The sequence below is a fragment of the Acanthochromis polyacanthus genome, chromosome 7 (assembly GCF_021347895.1).
Source record: "Acanthochromis polyacanthus isolate Apoly-LR-REF ecotype Palm Island chromosome 7, KAUST_Apoly_ChrSc, whole genome shotgun sequence".
Lineage (NCBI taxonomy): Eukaryota > Metazoa > Chordata > Actinopteri > Pomacentridae > Acanthochromis > Acanthochromis polyacanthus.
The window spans coordinates 10,266,617-10,284,750 of record NC_067119.1 but is presented as its reverse complement, the minus strand read 5'-3'; the positions used below and the strand labels follow the sequence as shown (position 1 = coordinate 10,284,750).

The window sequence follows — 18,134 nt, the reverse complement described above, 5'->3', positions numbered from 1 at the left end:
ACAAACTTTAAAACAACACTGACTTTTGCACAGCTGCTTTCACATCTGCCACATCTTACACAGGTGATTATAAAAGCCCTGGATTTTTTTTAAAAATCAGAATGAGTGTGTTCACATAAAACAGGAGGTTTGTTACAGAAAGCCAGTCACATTTTAGCATCTTTAAATGTTGTTTCACACATAATTCTTCTGAATAATTCTTGTTCTCATCTAGTCATTCGAACACTGTATTTTATGTTTATGTTCTTTTATCGATGCATTTATTTTTAATAATAGATTTGACTCTGATGATGTGATGTACAGCTGAGTGACTAAGCAATTGAAACGCCTGATGAAAAGGCACAATCTCTGTAACTTCATTGGGTAGATTTAAATTTTTCAGTCCTCATAGGTTTAAAGCTACAGGATAAACTAACTTTAATTACTTCTGAATAGTTTGATAATTTGTGATAAAATATGCAACAGAAATGATGAAATGACAAAGACCAACAGTGGTCACATTTTGCAACTATTTCTTATTCGTATGGAGGTTTTGTATGAAATTCAGTAATGTTACTGTGATACTCCACCTGGATTAATAGTGAACCCAACATTAGACCATAGATAGTTGTTCTGAGGGTTTTATCAGTAATAAGCCATCCATCCATTCATGTTCTTATGCATATCTGTGTTTGGGTCACAGAGGCAGCAGACTAGACAGGTCATTCTAGACGTCTATCCCTTCAGCGGTACTTTCCAGTTCTTCCTGGGGGATCCTGAGGCGTTGCTAGGTCACACAAGATATATAATCCCTCCAGCAAGTTTTGGGTCTACTGTACTATAAACACACCCACAGCTACACAATAAGCTTGTGGTTACATTTAATCATTAACAAGTGTTCATAGAATTTAGTCAATTTCACACAGTGAGAGGTGAACTTCTAGCAAGGCATTTGGACTGTGTTCCTCTGCCTGTTTTGATCTTTTTTTTTTTTCTATTTCAGTAGACTGATTGTGTTTGTGCCTTTACATGTAGAAGACTTGTTGTGCTTGTGATACCGAGAATTGTTTGGCATTCTAATGAAGGATAATCATGCTTTTCTCTCAGTCACCAAGAGCATGGTCTCTGTGCTATTACCTATCACATACAAACCTAGTGTTGAGCTGAATCTCAGGACATGGGACTAAATACTAAACTTCCCAGAATGCACCGGTAGCAGCAAACAGGTGCTTGATACCTGATCAGTCATCACTGATTGAGAGCACCTGGGAAGGACTGGGGGAAGCTCAGTCATTCAGACAAACCGTCTTCAGAGGAGAAAGAAACAAGGAAAGAACAAAGGAGATCCAAATCCACTCATGGATTCAGTCCAAAGACACCAGTGGTTGGTGAAATGTTTATTTGCTTTCTTGGTATTCTGGAATGTTTCTTCTTATGGTCGAGTTTATGTTAACTGCTGTGTGATTGGCTAATGAAAGCACTGCAGCATTTACTAAATTGATTTTATGTCAATGAGTTTGAATTAAGATGTTTCATTTTGAGTTTAAGTAAAGTAAAAATATAGAATATATATACATATATATATATATATAATATATGTTCTGTTAAATGTTAAAACTTTACTAAACTTTCCTAAAATGCTGATTGTTCGTTATTCAATTTAAAAGGCTTACCATGTGGAAACTTAATAAAAATTGGATTATTTTTTATTTGCTTTAAAAGGCTTAAACGATTGATTCATTTAAATGGTTAATATGTAAATTTTCTTGGTTCTGTGTTTGATGGTGTTAACTTTGTTTTTCTGTCTTTAAAGGTTTACAACATATTGCAAGAGCACGACTAACCAACTAAATGGAAAACAAAAGTTTTCCATTTAGTTGGTTGGTCGTGTTCTTTAAAGGTTTACAACATATTGCAAGAACACAACCAATCAACTAAATGGAAAACAAAAGTTTGAGTTGGAAACATGAATTGAGTTGTCCTCGTGTCCTTTGAAGGGAAAGAGAGGTGGACTGGACACGATCCCCAAAAAATAAATACGAGATGAATTATAGACCAAGTTGGTGAGATAAATTTTATGTAGCAATCTTGAAGATGAAATGTATTTTGTTTTTTCTTTAGTACCGACATATCCACTTTTATGATTCTTTCAGTTCTTAGTAATCCTATCACAATGTTTTTACTTCTTTCAGTATCCTCTTAACATTTGCAGATCACCATCTACTCAACTTGAAATCTAAATAAAAATCCAAATAAACACATGTTTGAAGCAGAACAGAGATTTTATTTCTGAGAAAGTCGGAGAAGATGGGAAAACTGAAAAATTCTGGAAAGGAAATAAACAATCTTCACTGTTCATACATGAAAAAACAAACACAGTAATGCATGAATGTCATGTCTGTTTCTATGATTGCTCTGTCAGCTCTGAGACATGAAAGGCTATTTAATTTTTGGTTTAATTACATCACTTAATTTGCGTAAAAGCTTTATTTTCAGTTCATTTGTCCATGTTGGTAGAAATATTTGTGATGACACTATAGTGTGCTGAGAAAACCTGACATCAGTATTATTCAAGTAAAGGCACAGAATTAAGTAACTTTGTGATTTTTTTTCTTTCTTTTTTTTCTTAAATTCACATCAGCCAATAAACATTCAGAATTTCATGTGAAACTGACATCCAGTGCAGTTATGCAAATTAGCACACGTCAGAAATTAATATTTAAAAGAGCAAACCAAAACATTATTTTTAACAACTTTGAAACTGGTGAAAAATTCTCCAATCCAGGATAAGTTGCATGTTTTTCCACCAATAACACAACCAGTTTATTCACGCATCAGTTCTTTATCAATCACACTTATGTTCAGTCCATCACTCAGCCTTTCTCTTTGTCTTTCCTTTCCTGCCACAGCACCTCTGGAAGCAGAAGCTGCAGGTCTTGACAAAGAGGAATATCAGGAGCAGAACTATGGTGAGGAGGAAGGCTATGACATCCAGGCTGTGATACTGGTACCAGGTGAGCTGGTGGGCCTGGACCCTCAAGTGCTTTGCCCCTTTGTTTCTCATGGTGAACTCGATCCAGAACACGGACTCATCCAGGGCACTCATGGGTCTGTCGTGGTGGATACTGGACAGTCGCATAGCATTTTCCTTGTACCTGTCAATGTATAGAGATGAATACATATTATCACACTGTAGTTTTAACTTTAATACTTCAAGATTGCTCACCTTTTAAAGACTTGGGATGAAAACAGGGATATATGTAATATTTTGTATTTTACAACTTAAATTTCTTTCAGATAAGCAGGTATATGAGGGGATAAAATCATCCAATGGTTTTATTATCTTAGTATCCTATTTTAATACAAAGGAAATTAAAAACAACAGCAAATATGAAATTCCCCAAATCTGAGATAACTCACTGTGAAAATGTAAATGGGCTAATGTTCAGTAATTTAACTGCCTAAAGACAAGACCTGTTTTAAGGTGGTTGGTCTGAATTTATTAGTCATTTTTCTGAGGACAGGAATGACACCAGACCACGTGCTAAATGACATCTTCAATAATCTTTAGTGCTTTGCTTTTCAGTGGGACATCTGAGATGGTAGTCCTACTGTAATGGCCAAAGCAGATTTTGCTCTCTATGTATCCCATTGGAATTTGACAATATTTCAGTTTTATCAAGGTATCACAGAGAATCTTCACTGGTGCTTAAAGATCAGGAGAGCAAATCTGAGATCTGACTGTCTGAGAATCTAAAATTATTCAGGTTCAACAGAGACATTGTTAATAGACTGGCTGCTGAACAGTTTTTCTTGACACCATATCGATTGGTCCCTCTTCTTCCTTGAGGTGTCCTAATTGTTGTCGAATCACTGTGGTGTCTGAGTCTCACAATACTGTGAAATTTTGCAGCACAGTCAAGCAGTGCTCTGAAAAAGTATTTGCCCCCCTTCTCGAATTCTTATTTTTTTTAAAGATTTCTCCCACTTTAATTTTTAAGAACATCAAGCAAATTTAAATATTGACAAAGATAACCAAAGTAAAAGAAAAGGCAGTTTTTCAATGATGATTTAATGTTTTAAAAGAAGAAAAGCTATCCAAACTTACCTGACCCTATGAGAAAATGAAGTAACCCCCCCGTTAAATTTAGAGTTAATTGTGGCTAATCACATTTTTTGGAAAGCTTGTTCAATTTTACTGACCACACCCAAGCCTGATTACCTCTTGACTTGTTTAATCAAGACATCACTTAAATAGAACCTGTCTGACAAAGTGAAGTTGGCCAAAAGATCTCAAAAAGCAGCAACAAAATGCCACAATCCAAAGAAAGACCATGGTTCCTTCAGGACATGTCAATCTGACACCCATATTATTAATGTGAACTCTCTAAAAAGCACAAAGAAAACAATGTTTCAATACCTTTAATGCCCTGAAAGTGCAGACCTGTAGGAGAACTTACGATTTGTCATTGATGACCGTGTTGATGGCATCTGTAAGGTCCTCACTCTTCATGAAGTTCAGGTCCACAGTGACTGCAGCTCCTTTAGCCTTCATGTGGACCATGTTATCTGGCTGGTCAGCAAACAGTGGGATGCCCACCATTGGAACACCGTGGTAGATGGCCTCGTAAATCCCATTTGTGCCTCCATGAGTGATGAAAGCTCTGGTTTTAGGGTGACCTGATTTGTGGCAGAAATCATGAAGCATTCATTATTACTAGAGATGACCAGAGGAGTTAGACAGAAATAGATTTGCATGTTCAAATAAATACTTAACTTGTGCAACAAGATAACAGATCAGAATCAACTAAACTAGGACAAGGGTTTACATGACAAGCAGTATTTAATCCAGATGATATTTATTGCTGTTTGAACAACCAGTTTTATTGTGCTCACGTTGTTCAAGCAGAAACAAATAGCTGTTTTTGTTTTTTTATCCTTATGAATCCCATGAAGGGAAATTTGCAATTTTCACAGATCAGAGCATGGAATGGCGCGACTGGAGCAGGAAGGCTTAAGGGTCTTGCTCAAGAGCCCGACAGTGGCCGCATCAGGGTTTGAACCTCTGACCTTTGGATCAGTTGTCCAGAAATGTGACGGATACCAAAGTTGCTCACCCAGTAGGTCGTTCTGAGGGATCCAGTCATATAATTTGGTGTTGGGACCCAGAGTTTTTGGTTTTTCTCCACTGTATCTCCACAGAACCTATTAACAGCAGTCAAAAATGTTTTTAAAGAGTAACACCATGATCATTTTTGCACAATGTATTTAATCATTGGATTAAATACATAATTTTTTATAAATTATTTTCAATTGACGTACAGAATTTAGCCAATATGAATTGATGCCATCAAATAATTTGCAGAAGTAAGACTTCCTCCAAATGGTCATGTCCTTTTATTTAATATTTCTCTGTTCTCTGAATTTTAAACTGTTTTTTTTTTTTTTTTTTTAGGAATGAACTCATTTGGGCTCGTTAGAGTTGTCATGGTGACAAACCAGAGCTGATAAATTCTTCAAACATGGTAGTAGCAGAATAACCATGGGGCTCCTCTGACCAACCGACTGAGGGTCTGAGAATAGAGCTAAATGATGCCTACAGAGCAAGGAGGATTTTTAAAAGATCAAAGCTCTTCCAGCTTGAAATTTCTTAATCTCGAAGTCAGCAGTAATATATAGAGGTTCACAGTTAACTGACTGAGACGTTTGAAAGCACTGGGTTGAGTTCTGCACTGACTCTGTAGCAGATGATGCTCCATCTATAAAACAGTTTGAGGGTTATTGAAGGTGGTTCCAGTTGGCACAGACTGATGGTCCTCTGACCTTTTGAGGGATCTGAGCGAGGCCTGCAGCTATCATGTTTGCCTTCTCTGTGGTGATGTTCTTGATCATGGATCCTAATGTGAAGACCACGATGCCAGCATCTCCAGAACTATTGACAAATTGTTCCATTTCCTGTCAGAAAGAAGAATATTCTCTATCAGTCAGTCAAACAGCTGTTTACTTTTCCTTGCTCAGCGTTTTGACTGCTGGCTCTCTTCATTGTTTAAGTCAGGAATACTGTACAGCTGTGTTGTAATGACAGATTAACAGACTTGTAAAAGTGGAGACAGTCCTACCTTTGGTAAAGGTTTAGCAGGTCTGCAGTGGATCCCACCAACATATTTGAAGTTGGGGAGGAGAGGACGAGGGAATTCAAAATCCCAGTAGGTTCTCATCAACCAGATGTCTGCTCTGCCCATCATCTCACAGGCACTGGTGGGTGTTCCTGTTGCATTGCAAAAGAAATGGATTATGAAGTTTCACCAGTACTTCAGAATATACAGCAAATGTTCTCATAGCATTTTATCCCGTGTGATTAAATATAAAATCACTGCAGTTCATCCAAAGCAATTCTTTCGTCATTAGACTTAAAGTGATCCATACAAAAAGTGTGTTCTTTCTCAGCCACTCACCTTTGACTTCAGAGTAATATTTATCCATTTCCTTCCACATGACATAGTCCACCACAACGTCCTGCACAGTGTAGAAGAGAACGCTCCATATTCTCTCTGAGAAATCCATCTTGTCTGTGAGTTTGCTCATAGCACCAGGAACAAAGGAAGGTGGAGCAGGTACCTGACCACACAGCCTCTCCCAGTTATTAGCTAAGGAGAAGCGCAAGGAGAAGACGAGAGGGATGCCCAGAATGTCTGCTACTAAGTCACTGCCAAGGTAAATGGGGTCAGACAGGAGAAGGTCATAGTTTCCCTCCTTCAACTTCTTCTTGATGGTTTCTGATTTCAGCACACCGTCCATTACTTGTAAAGAAATCTTCATTTCATTCTTCATTAACTCTATGACTCTGATGTAGAACTGCAAGTAGCTCATATCATGCATCTCATACATGGCGAATTCAAAGTAGTCGTCGTTCTGTTTGTCCAAGTCCTCCACTGAAACAGTGATGTTGAAGGGTTCATAATGAAAACGGGAGGGTTCACTGCTGTTCATGAATAATGATGAGCTTGGGACCAGGACCGTCACCTGATGTCCTCTGTCGATCAGCGTGTTCAGCACCGGCTTCATGTTAATCCAGTGGCTGCCGTCCGTATACCACACTAAAATCTTTCCTCCATTTACCCTCCAAGTCATGCAAAGTACCAGCAGGACGCAAGCAGAGAGACGCAGCTCCATGGTGGCTGTTGAGTGGGAATGGCAGTTGTGGCCAGATCGTTTTATAGAGATGCCCGTGTAAGGGTAATTATTAACCAAATAAAGTTGACCTGTGTTCTTCTATGAGCTGCGTGACGTATGAGATAACAGATAAACGGTAATGTAACTATGCAACGTGCACAGTGGTGGTAGATAAAAACCATATATAAATGAATTTTAATAAAAAGGAAGGAAAAATGAATGAATTTAAAGACATGGATAATTGGATGGTGACACAAATTTAAAATGGCGCCTGAATTGTACCCAAATCTTAAGGCAGGAAAGCATCAAAGGATTACCTGTAAAATTAGAGGGATTCAATGGCAGGGAGGAGGAGAGTAAGGTCGTTAGGGAAGATGAAGAGAGTAACTGAGCCTCTAGTTTACACCATGACAACCCAGGAGTCTGAAGTCAATATATGAATTTGTGAATGTGTGTTGACCCATAATAAAACTATAAATTGGGTAATGCAAGACCTCCATTAAATTTAAAAGCTACATTACAAACTAACTTTAATTACCTCTGAACAGTTTGATAATTTATGATAAAATATGCAAAGAACATGATGCAATGACAAAGACCAACAGTGTCACATTTTGCAGCTATTTCTTGTTTGTGTGGAGGTTTAATATGAAATTCAGTAATGTTACTGTGATACTCCACCTGGATTTATAATGAACCCAACATTAGACTATAGATAGTTGTTAAGAGGGTTTTATCAGTAATAATCCATCCATTTATGTTCTTATGCATATCTGTGTTTGGGTCACAGAGGCAGCAGACGAGACGGGTCATTCTAGACATCCCTCCCCTCAGCGATACTTTCCAGTTCTTCCTGGGGGAATCTCTCCAGGAAGTTCTGGGTCTACTGCACTATAAACACACCCACAGCTACACAATAAGCTTGTGGTTACTTTTAATCATTAACAAGTGTTGATAGAATTTGGTCAACTTCACACAATAAGAGGTGAACTATCAGCCAGGCATTTAGAAACTGTATTCCTCTGCTTGTTTTGATCAACCTTGATTGGCTAATTCAGTAGATTGTGTTTCTGCCTTTGTATGTAGAAGACTTGTTGCACTTGTGGCACTGAGTATTGTTAGGCATTCTAATGAAATGTAATCAAATAAACATATATTTGAAGCAGAAAAAACATTTTATTTTAAAGAAAATCAAAGAAGATGGGAAAACTGAAAAAAATGATTGAAATAAAACAAAACAATCTTCACTGTTCATACATGACAGGATAGTTATGCGTAAATGTCATGTCTGTTTCTGTGAAGCTCTGTTGGTTCTGAGACATGGAAGGCAATTTAGTTTTTGGTTTAATTGTATCACTTGATTTGTGTAAAAATGTATTTTCAGCTCTTTTGTCCATGTCTGTAGAAATATTTGTGATGGCACTATAGTGTGCTGAGAAAACCTGACATCAGTATTATTCAAGTAAAGACACAGAATGAAATCTGTGTCTTAAATTCACACCAGCCAATAAACATTCAGAATTTAATGTGAAATTGACATCAGTGATGTAAATTAGCACTAATGTCAGAAATTAATATTTAAAAGAGCAAATCAAAAAGAGTTTTTAAAAGCAACTTTGAAAGTGGTGACAAATTCTCAAATCCAGGTTACGTTACATGTTTTTCCACCAATACACAACCAGTTTATTCGCGCATCAGTTCTTTATCAATCACACTTCTGTTCAGTCCGTCACTCAGCCTTTCTCTTTGTCTTTCCTTTCCTGCCACAGCACCTCTGGAAGCAGAAGCTGCAGGTCTTGACAAAGAGGAATATCAGGAGCAGAACTATGGTGAGGAGGAAGGCTATGACATCCAGGCTGTGATACTGGTACCAGGTGAGCTGGTGGGCCTGGACCCTCAAGTGCTTTGCCCCTTTGTTTCTCATGGTGAACTCAATCCAGAACACGGACTCATCCAGGGCACTCATGGGTCTGTCGTGGTGGATACTGGACAGTCGCATAGCATTTTCCTTGTACCTGTCAATGTATAGAGATGAATACATATTATCACACTGTAGTTTTAACTTTAATACTTCCAAGATTGTTCACCGAATCAAGATGAGGGATAAAAGCAGGGACATGTGTTTTATTTTGTATTTCCAACTTACATTTCTTTCAGATAAGCACATGTGTGAGGGGGTAAAAGCCATCCGAGGGTTTTATTATCTTATTGTGACGTTTGAAAGTCAGTGGTTTGAATTGAAGTCAAGTTCATTGTTATGTACATTTTAAAGGTACAGTTGTTTGTTGGAAGTTGTACAATGAAATGCACATGCCCTGGCTCTCTCTCAGCTCCTAAAAGTAACAATAAATATGAACGAAAATTATCAATGTTAATCAGTAATGATCATTTACATTTTCACTCGCTGTGAGAATGTAAAATATCTAATGTTCAGTAATCTAACTGCTTGGTGATCAAACTTGTTTCTCATGTCGTTGGTCCAAATTTATTTGTCATTTTTCTGAGGGCAGGAATGAAACCAGACCATGAGCTGAATGGTTGTCCTCAGTAATACTGCTCTACAATGGGACTTTTGTATCTGAGACGGTGGTCTTCCAATAATGACCAAAGCAGATTTTTCCTCCAATAAAAATGCTCTCGACGTACACTCCCACTCAAAAGTTTGGACACACCTTGTCATTCTATGTTTTTTTTTCTTTCTTTCCTTCTTTCTTTCTTTTACACTTTTTTACATTGTAGATACATATTGAAGACCTCAAAACTATGAAGTAAGATATATATGGTGTTATGTAGCAAACAATTCTGACATAACCATCAAGATGTTTTATATTCAAGAGTCCTCAAAGTAGTCACCCTTTGCTTTAATTACTGCTTTGGAAACACTTAGCCATCTCTCAATGAACTTCATGAGGTAGTCACCTGAAATGGTTTTCACTTCATAGGTGTGCCTTGTCAAGGTTCATTTGTGGAATTTCTTCCCTTTTTAATGAGGTTGCGACCATCAGTTGGTTCACAGTTGACAGCCGTATTTGACAACTGTTAGAATCCCTATTATGGCAAGAACCAACCAACCAGCTAAGTAAAGACAGACACATCTCTCCATAAACTGTTCAGAAGAGACTGGGAAAATCACACAAACAGCTGTTAAGAAACCACTGCGAAGGAAAAGCAACAAGTAGAAGAGATTTGTTTGGGCCAAGAAACACAAGGAATGGACATTAGACCAGTGGAAAAATGTGCTTTGATCTTTGGCCTATTTTTTAACACAACAATGACCCCAAACACACCTCCAGGCTGTGTAAGTGCCATTTGACCAAGAAGGAGAGTGATGTAGCACTGCGTCAGATGACCTGGCCTCCACAGTCACCTGACCTAAACCCAGTCCAGATGGTTTGGGATTAGATGAACCACAAAGTGAAGGCAAAATAGCCAACAAGTGCTCAGCATCTCTGGGAATTCCTTCAAGACTGTTGGAAAACCATTTCTGGTGACTTCCTCATGAAGCTCATTGAGAGAATGCCAAGAGTGAGCAACTGTATTATTAATGTGAACGCTCCAAAAAAAGCACAAAGAAAACAATGTTTCAATACCTTTAATGCCCTGAAAGTGCAGACTGTAGGAGAACTTACGATTTGTTGTTGATGACAGTGTTGATGGCGTCTGTAAGGTCCTCACTCTTCATGAAGTTCAGGTCCACAGTAACTGCAGCTCCTTTAGCCTTCATGTGGACCAAGTTGTCTGGCTGGTCAGCGAACATGGGGATGCCCACCATTGGAACACCGTGGTAGATGGCCTCGTAAATCCCGTTTGTGCCTCCATGAGTGATGAAAGCTCTGGTTTTAGGGTGACCTGATTTGTGGCAGAAATCATGAAACATGTATTATTACTGGAGATGACCAGAGGAGTTAGACAGAAATAGATTTGCATGTTCAAACAAATACTTGAACTGTGCAATAAGCATAGACTGTATATAAAGATGGACGTAGCATCTGGCTCCAAAAATGAAGCCCACCCGGAAGTGTCAAAAACTTGCAATATCATGCCGTCCGCTATGGTTGGCTCCAAAAAGCTTTTGCTCTATTGACCCCAATTCATCACCGGAAAAATAAAATTTGATAGACTGATTTTCTACAACTCAGGATTTTTTTCCTGTTAGTTTTCATGGTCAAAATGAGAGATCAGGTGGCCGATCTTAAAATAAATCAATACTGAATTTTAAATAAATCGTTAAAGTTGGCGGAGCCAGGAGGCGTGGCTATACTTGATAGACAGTCTTGTCTGGAATGATTGACAGATCCTTTTATTCCAAAAGCAGCAACAGAACCCTCTGCGGTAAAATGTGGGCGGGATAAGAGAGTCTTCAGCTCTCAGTCTGGCCCGCCCATAGACTGGTCCTGCCCCGAATTGCTCTCCGGTCCAGCCTGTTTGATGACGCTTTTTACGTCACTGGCTCCAAAAAATCCAAAATGGCAACCAGGAAGTAGCAAAATCCGGGCTTCATTTTCTCGGCGTTGAAACCAACGAGTGACGTCATGGTTAGTTCACGCCTGGCAATAAGATAACAGATCAAAATCTAAAGTAAACTAGGACAAGGGTTTACACAACATACAATATTAAATTAAGATAACATTTATTGCTGTAGGAACAACAAGTTGTATTGTGCTCACATTGTTTAAGCAGAAATAGTATTTTACGTTGCATTAAATCCACAAAGTAAATGAAGGAAATGCCCACAACTAAAAAAAACAAACAAAAAAAACAATAAAAAATTATTATTTATTTTAGTGAGATAAGCTCCAGGTACACTTTTTAGCAAACAGCAAAAGGTTTTTGTTAAAGTGATTTGATTGTCATTTGATTGTATGAACATTGTATCTTTTCCTGATGGTAAAAAACAAAGTTATTTGTTTTTTTTTCATATCCTTCAATAACGTGATGGATACCAAAGTTACTCACCCAATAGGTCATTCTGAGGGATCCAGTCATATAATTTGGTGTTGGGACCCAGAGTTTTTGGTTTTTCTCCGCTGTATCTCCACAGAACCTGTAGACAACAGTAAAAAAAACGAATTCTTAGACTAACGCAGTGATCATTTTGTCATCATTCACTTTATAGCTTTGGATTAAAAGATCTATGGTGCCATATTTCAATTTAGAAAAATAGTCATTTATGATAACTTATTTTTACTTGACATAGGGAATGTAGTTGTATGTGTATTTTCTGATTTTAAAACAGTTTTTCAAGCAGTAAACTCATTTGGACTCATTAGAGTTGTCATGGTGACAAACCAGAGCTGTTAAATTCTTCAAACATGGTAGTAACAGAATAACCATGGGGGTCCTCTGACCAACCGACTGAGGATCTGAGAATGGAGCTAAATGATGCCTACAGAGCAAAGAGGATTTTTAAAAGATCAAAGCTCTTCCAGCTTGAAATTTCTTAATCTTGCAGTCAGCACTAATGTATAGAGGTTCACAGTTAACTGACTGAGACATTTGAAAGCACTGGGTTGAGTTCTGCACTGACTCTGTAGCAGATGATGCTTCATCTATAAAATAGTTTGAGGGTTATTGAAGGTGGTTCCAGTTAGCACAGACTGATGGTCTTCTGACCTTTTGAGGGATCTGAGCGAGGCCTGCAGCTATCATGTTTGCCTTCTCTGTGGTGATGTTGTTGATCATGGATCCTAATGTGAAGACCACGATGCCAGCGTCTCCAGAACTATTGACAAATTGTTCCATTTCCTGTCAGAAAGAAGAATATTCTCTATCAGTCAGTCAAACAGCTGTTTACGTTTCCTTGCTCAGCATTTTGACTGCTGGCTCTCTTCATTGTTTAAGTCAGGAATACTGTACAGCTGTGTTGTAATGACAGATTAACAGGCTTGTAAAAGTGGAGACAGTCCTACCTTTGGTAAAGGTTTAGCAGGTCTGCAGTGGATCCCACCAACATATTTGAAGTTGGGGAGGAGAGGACGAGGGAATTCAAAATCCCAGTAGGTTCTCATCAACCAGATGTCTGCTCTGCCCATCATCTCACAGGCACTGGTGGGTGTTCCTGTTGCATTGCAAAAGAAATGGATTATGAAGTTTCACCAGTACTTGAGAATATACAGGACATTTTCTCATGTTATGCCATGTGGTTAAATATATAATCACTGCAGTTCATTGGACTTAATGTGATCCAAACAAAATGTGTTCTTTCTCAGCCACTTACCTTTGACTTCAGAGTAATATTTATCTAGGTCTTTCCACATGGCATACTCCATCAGAACGTCCTGCACAGTGTAGAAGAGAACATTCCATATCCTCTCTGAGAAATCCATCTTGTCTCTAAGTTTGCTCATAGCACCAGGAACAAAGGAAGGTGGAGCAGGTACCTGACCACACAGCCTCTCCCAGTTATTAGCTAAGGAGAAGCGCAAGGAGAAGATGAGGGGAATGCCCAGAATGTCTGCGGCTAAGTCACTGCCAGGGTAAATGGGGTCAGACAGGAGAAGGTCATAGTTTCCCTCCTTCAACTTCTTCATCATGGTTTCTGATTTCAGCACACCGTCCAATACTTGTAAAGAATTCTTCATTTCATTCTTCATTAACTCTATGACTCTGATGTAAATCTGCAAGTAGCTCATATGATCCATCTCATACATGGAGAATTCAAGGAAGTCATTCAACAGTTTCTCCAAGTCCTCCACTGAAACAGAGACATTGAAGGGTTCGTAGCGAAAACGTGAGGGTTCACTGCTGTTCATGAATAATGATGAGCTTGGGACCAGGACTGTCACCTGATGTCCTCTGTCGATCAGCGTGTCCAGCACCGGCTTCATGTTAATCCAGTGGCTGCCTTCAGTAAACCATACTAAAATCTTTCCTCCATTTACACTCCAAGTCATGCAAAGTACCAGCAGGACACAAGCAGAGAGACGCAGCTCCATGGTGGCTGTTGTTCAGTGGAAATGCCAGCTGTGCCCAGATATTTTTTCAAAGGTGCTCCTCTAATGGTAATTATTAACCAAATAAAGTCGACCTATGTTCTTCTTTGAGCTGCATGACATATGAGATAACAGGTGAAAGGTAACGGTAATACAAAGCAAAAACCTGTACAAGAAATCCACAAATGGAATGCGAAGACTGTCCTCAGAGCTCCAGACTGTAGCTGCTGGTAGAGGAGAGACGTAGTGAAGTAACACAAAAGAATGACTGCAGCTCAATGAGTTTGGACACTCTTGCATAATCTGAGGAAGTAGTGGGGGTCAGTGCAAAATTTCCCCGCATATCTCTGAATTGTGACTGTGTGTTAGACAGAGCAAGTGCTCTTTTTTAGGTTAAGATGTTGTTTTCGGTCATTTTACCGTTATTGGGCTTTTAGGATTCAAAGTGTTTTAAGTTTTGTCCACATAAAGGTTGTAGCTCCAGGGATGGCTGTGTTGGTTGGTAATATTTCTTTTGAATGTGAAGCTGTGTTCTTTGGACATGTTCTGCAGAGGATGAAGCTGACTGACTTTAGCTCCCCTGACTTTTACTTCATTGGCACCAAGAGGTTGACTTTTTTTTATTTTAGTGAATGTTGCACCAACTGTTGGATAGATGCAAATGAGATTTGGTAGAGTTTGGGATGATTCCAATTGAAATCTTTGAGCTGTTGTGAGTGGACAGAGGGGCAGGATATATGTAAATCCGCACAATGTAGACAAAGCAATGGTGTGAGCCAGTTTAACTGTTAAGGTTCAGCGGCCCGCGGGCGGGCCGTTTTGATATCTACATAAGCATTTTTCAAAATAGAACGACACTGCCAACTCGATGATAGAAACATTATACACCTATGGAAAGCTTAGATTCTCATGAATCCGCCGGTATAAACCACTTTCAGGTGTGATTACCACAGCGGGTGAGAAAAACACATTTGTCCGACAACGATTATCCATCCATCCGTTCTCTATACACGGCTTTAATGTACACAGCGCGACTCGCATTTGCGGGTTCATTATTGCACACAGATGAAAATATTCCACAAAAAAACGGCCATAATCCGATCTTGGACATCTAGACAAAACAAGCCAGTAAACTATTTTGTCCAAAACATGTCTTGAAGTTGGTATATAATCCACGAATAGGTTGTTTTCGAGGAAATGCACCTCGTGATGTGCGTCGAATATTCCCTGTATTTCTCGTCATATTTTTATTTACAAATAAAATATTAGTGATTTTTTGTACTGAAAATGGCTGGAATTGACTGCACCTTATAGGGCTACGGCAGGAAGGGATCATTTTCACAGACTAAAACGTGGACACATGTAACTTTGAAAAAGAAATCAGTTCTTTGGTGTTAAATCAACTCCCAGAAATTGCCTTCTTCAATTGACAATAATAATTTTCATCTAATGCCATAAACAGGTTAAAATTTTTACATATCCAATGAAATGTATCAGCATCTTCTGGTTGAAATGGCTCAGGATGTTGTTTAGGTATTCATGCTGCACGTTTCCTAGTGACTCTCACCTCCTGAGTTGTAGTAAACCATCGGCACAAGCTTTACATCAGACAGTTTGCTAACTTTTGTTACACAGTTTTGTTTTTGTCAGGCAGAACTGTAATAACTTCTCTGATCGCATCATCGCATTAAGTTAGCATTGTTGTTGCCACACTAATACACTCAGCTATTGTGATGTTGAACATTGTAATGTTAGCATTTAGCTGAAAGTACTGTTGTTCCTTCCTACAGCTTTCTGTAGGTGCTAACATGACATTTTATAAACGTTTCCCCAAGAGACATATCTGCTAATAGAAAAACAGGCAGCTGATCTCAGAAACTGGCTGGGGCCAAAGAGGTCAGCTCTCTCTGAATATTTGGTAGGTGGGGGTTGTCTGCCATGCTTTCTGGAGTCAGTGTTGTTCTTGGGAAATGTCACCTCTGGTTGTTTGGGCGTCTAAATCTTAACTCTGGGTACTTTGTCCCCCTCATTAACATTGTAGATTCCTTTTGACACTGGACTCAGGAGCGCCTGGAAAAACAATGAGCATTTGAATATTGGATTCAATGCCCTGTTGAGGGAATCAGTGGCCATTCAGAGCGAGTAAGTGTATACTGTTTTCATCCTTAGACCTCCCCTGGTGGTGCAGAGGATGTTTGAGACAAACTAATAATGGGTGAATCAGGGTGTTGCAAACAGACTTGCAGAACCTGCGAGTCTCTAACTGCATTTTTGCCCTTGTATTTAATTTTCCTCTGAAATTCACCCGTCTCCCGTTTCCTATCCACATTCCTGCTGCTTCCTCTCCTTCCTTCCCTCTTTCTCGCTGTCTTTCCACCACAGGCTAAGGGTTACAGCGTATTGCTTTTTGAAGTAGATATTTGCATAATCAGATTAGGATGTGTGATTGTCAGTGGGCTCCCCCATCAGAGGGTGCTCCAGAGGAGAGAGGGTGCTGTCCAGGCCAACAATGGAGGACTCCCCTCCTCTCTCACCATCTAACCAGCCCTGCACCTGCATCCCACCCACCCACACACCCGGGCTGCAGGTCGGACACGGCGGCGGTCCTCGCTTGGACTTGCAGCCGTGGATGGGTGAGGGAGAGCAAGAGCAGAGGAGGAGGAGGGGGTTTGAGTGTGTGACGGGAGTGGGAGGGCAGGGGTTGAGCTGAGATATTTAAACATGCAGAGTGTGAATTGGCTTTAAGGGGATAAAGAGCTCATGGCCTATCGGTTGGCACCCAACTCCAGAAATTCTTTTTCATGGGCGCCTCAGCCGGGAGAGCGAGGGGCTGCCTGCACTGATCTGGCCCATTGTGATAACGGATTCAGACAGTGTGCTAGACGCTGATAAGGAAATGTGCTCTCAATAGACGATTACCCACATACTTGGGAGAGAATAGTCAATCAGGCAAATATACTTGGTGGAGGGAATGAGGAGCGTACAGATTTGTTATTATTTTCAATGCAGGGTTTCATAATCCTGCCGGAAAGTTGAGGTCAGAGTAGTGCTTGTACTGCGATTGGGCGGTTTCTGTAAATAAGGTGCATCAGCAAAATGCATTTCACAGCCTGACAGCATGTAGGCAAACGCTGTCACATGCTTTTCTATCCGGTTTTAGGATATGATTGAATAATAGAACATTAGGGAGTCTGAATTTCAACAAAAACTGTTTTTTTCTCATTAACCGGAGGTTGAATTATTAATAAACAGCCATTTAAGTTCTTATTTTTTCAATTCTTCATGAAATTGCTGGATTCACTGTGAAATTGCACACGACTTAAACACCCCCCAAACGTATGCTGTCAGAGCCAGACTGCTGCTGTACAGGAGTTGTCATTCTGCCAGTGCAATATGATTAGTTTAGTATTTTTGTAGGATTACAAAGAGTCACCTGTCGCTTCCCACAGGCTTGCAGTCGGTGTGTCCAGCTGCCCTCTGTGTCGTTTACACACCATTAGCCAGAGTTTTAACAGCCGGAGTTAAAGCACCCGAAAGCATCTCTGTGTTTACTCTTCAGCTCAGTTGGTTAAAACGGGCCACATTTTCTACAGTCACAACAGACGATTAGGCGAGTAAATGCCTGACCTCAGTTTAAATGGCTGCTAAACAGGGAGAGGGGGCAAAGAAAACTGTGGATATGTAAAGCAAATAGTCCATTAATTAGTTTATTGATTGACAGAAAATTGATATACAACAATTTTTGATAACTTACAAAAATTAAAAGCCAGATATTTGCTAGTAACAGCTTCTATACTGGAGGGATTTGTTGCTTTTCTCTCATTGCAAACTGAATATTTTTTTGTTTTGGACTGTTAGTCTAAATTTGGACTGACTATAATGGGCATTTTGGACTATTTTCTGGGGATTTTAAAGACTAAACTACGTACATCTAAAATAATCTGTGGTTGCAGTTGTGGAGTTAGAACTGTAATTTGGAACTGTCATTGATTTTCATCTGTTTTGATCGTTTAATGGTGTTAACTAAAGCACACGTCTAATTGCACAGCA

The 18,134-nt window shown here is 39.3% G+C and overlaps 2 protein-coding genes across 16 annotated transcripts in view; one reads left to right on the top strand and one right to left on the bottom strand.

Moving 5' to 3' along the window:
• Nucleotides 1-9,095, top strand: part of LOC110971137 (apoptosis-enhancing nuclease-like) — an 87,166-nt gene extending 78,071 nt beyond the window's left edge. For all 13 annotated transcript variants that reach the window (XR_007942918.1, XR_007942912.1, XR_007942919.1 and 10 more), the window contains one exon: nt 8,946-9,095. The gene's annotated coding sequence lies outside the window, so the exon portion shown is untranslated. The remainder of the gene's footprint in view (nt 1-8,945) is intronic.
• LOC110969675 (UDP-glucuronosyltransferase 2C1-like) lies at nt 2,243-14,139 on the bottom strand. 3 transcript variants are annotated; one of them, XM_051950496.1, is made up of 7 exons: nt 13,377-14,139; nt 6,435-7,083; nt 6,099-6,247; nt 5,803-5,934; nt 5,097-5,184; nt 4,440-4,659; nt 2,243-3,134 (listed from the first exon to the last, which is right to left on the bottom strand). In XM_051950496.1, the coding sequence occupies exons 1-7, from the start codon at nt 14,085-14,087 to the stop codon at nt 2,849-2,851; spliced, it is 2,235 nt and encodes a 744-aa protein (XP_051806456.1). In that variant the 5' UTR covers nt 14,088-14,139; the 3' UTR covers nt 2,243-2,848. The 3 variants fall into 3 exon arrangements, with proteins under 3 accessions (XP_051806456.1, XP_051806455.1, XP_051806454.1); XM_051950495.1 differs by lacking the exon at nt 13,377-14,139 and having other exon boundaries at nt 6,435-7,167; XM_051950494.1 differs by lacking the exons at nt 2,243-3,134; nt 4,440-4,659; nt 5,097-5,184; ... (1 more) ...; nt 6,099-6,247; nt 6,435-7,083 and adding exons at nt 8,309-9,167; nt 10,782-11,001; nt 12,109-12,196; nt 12,766-12,897; nt 13,062-13,210 and having other exon boundaries at nt 13,370-14,121.
• Nucleotides 14,140-18,134: the final 3,995 nt, after the last annotated feature.

Coding starts and splice junctions, on each gene's coding strand:
- LOC110969675 (XM_051950496.1), bottom strand. CDS start 14,087: ATGGAGCTGCGTCTCTCTGCTTGTGTCCTGCTGGTACTTTGCATGACT. Junction 6,248..6,434: donor ATATTACTCTGAAGTCAAAG/GTGAGTGGCTGA, acceptor GCAATGCAACAG/GAACACCCACCAGTGCCTGT. Junction 3,135..4,439: donor ACGGTCATCAATGACAAATC/GTAAGTTCTCCT, acceptor ATACATTGACAG/GTACAAGGAAAATGCTATGC.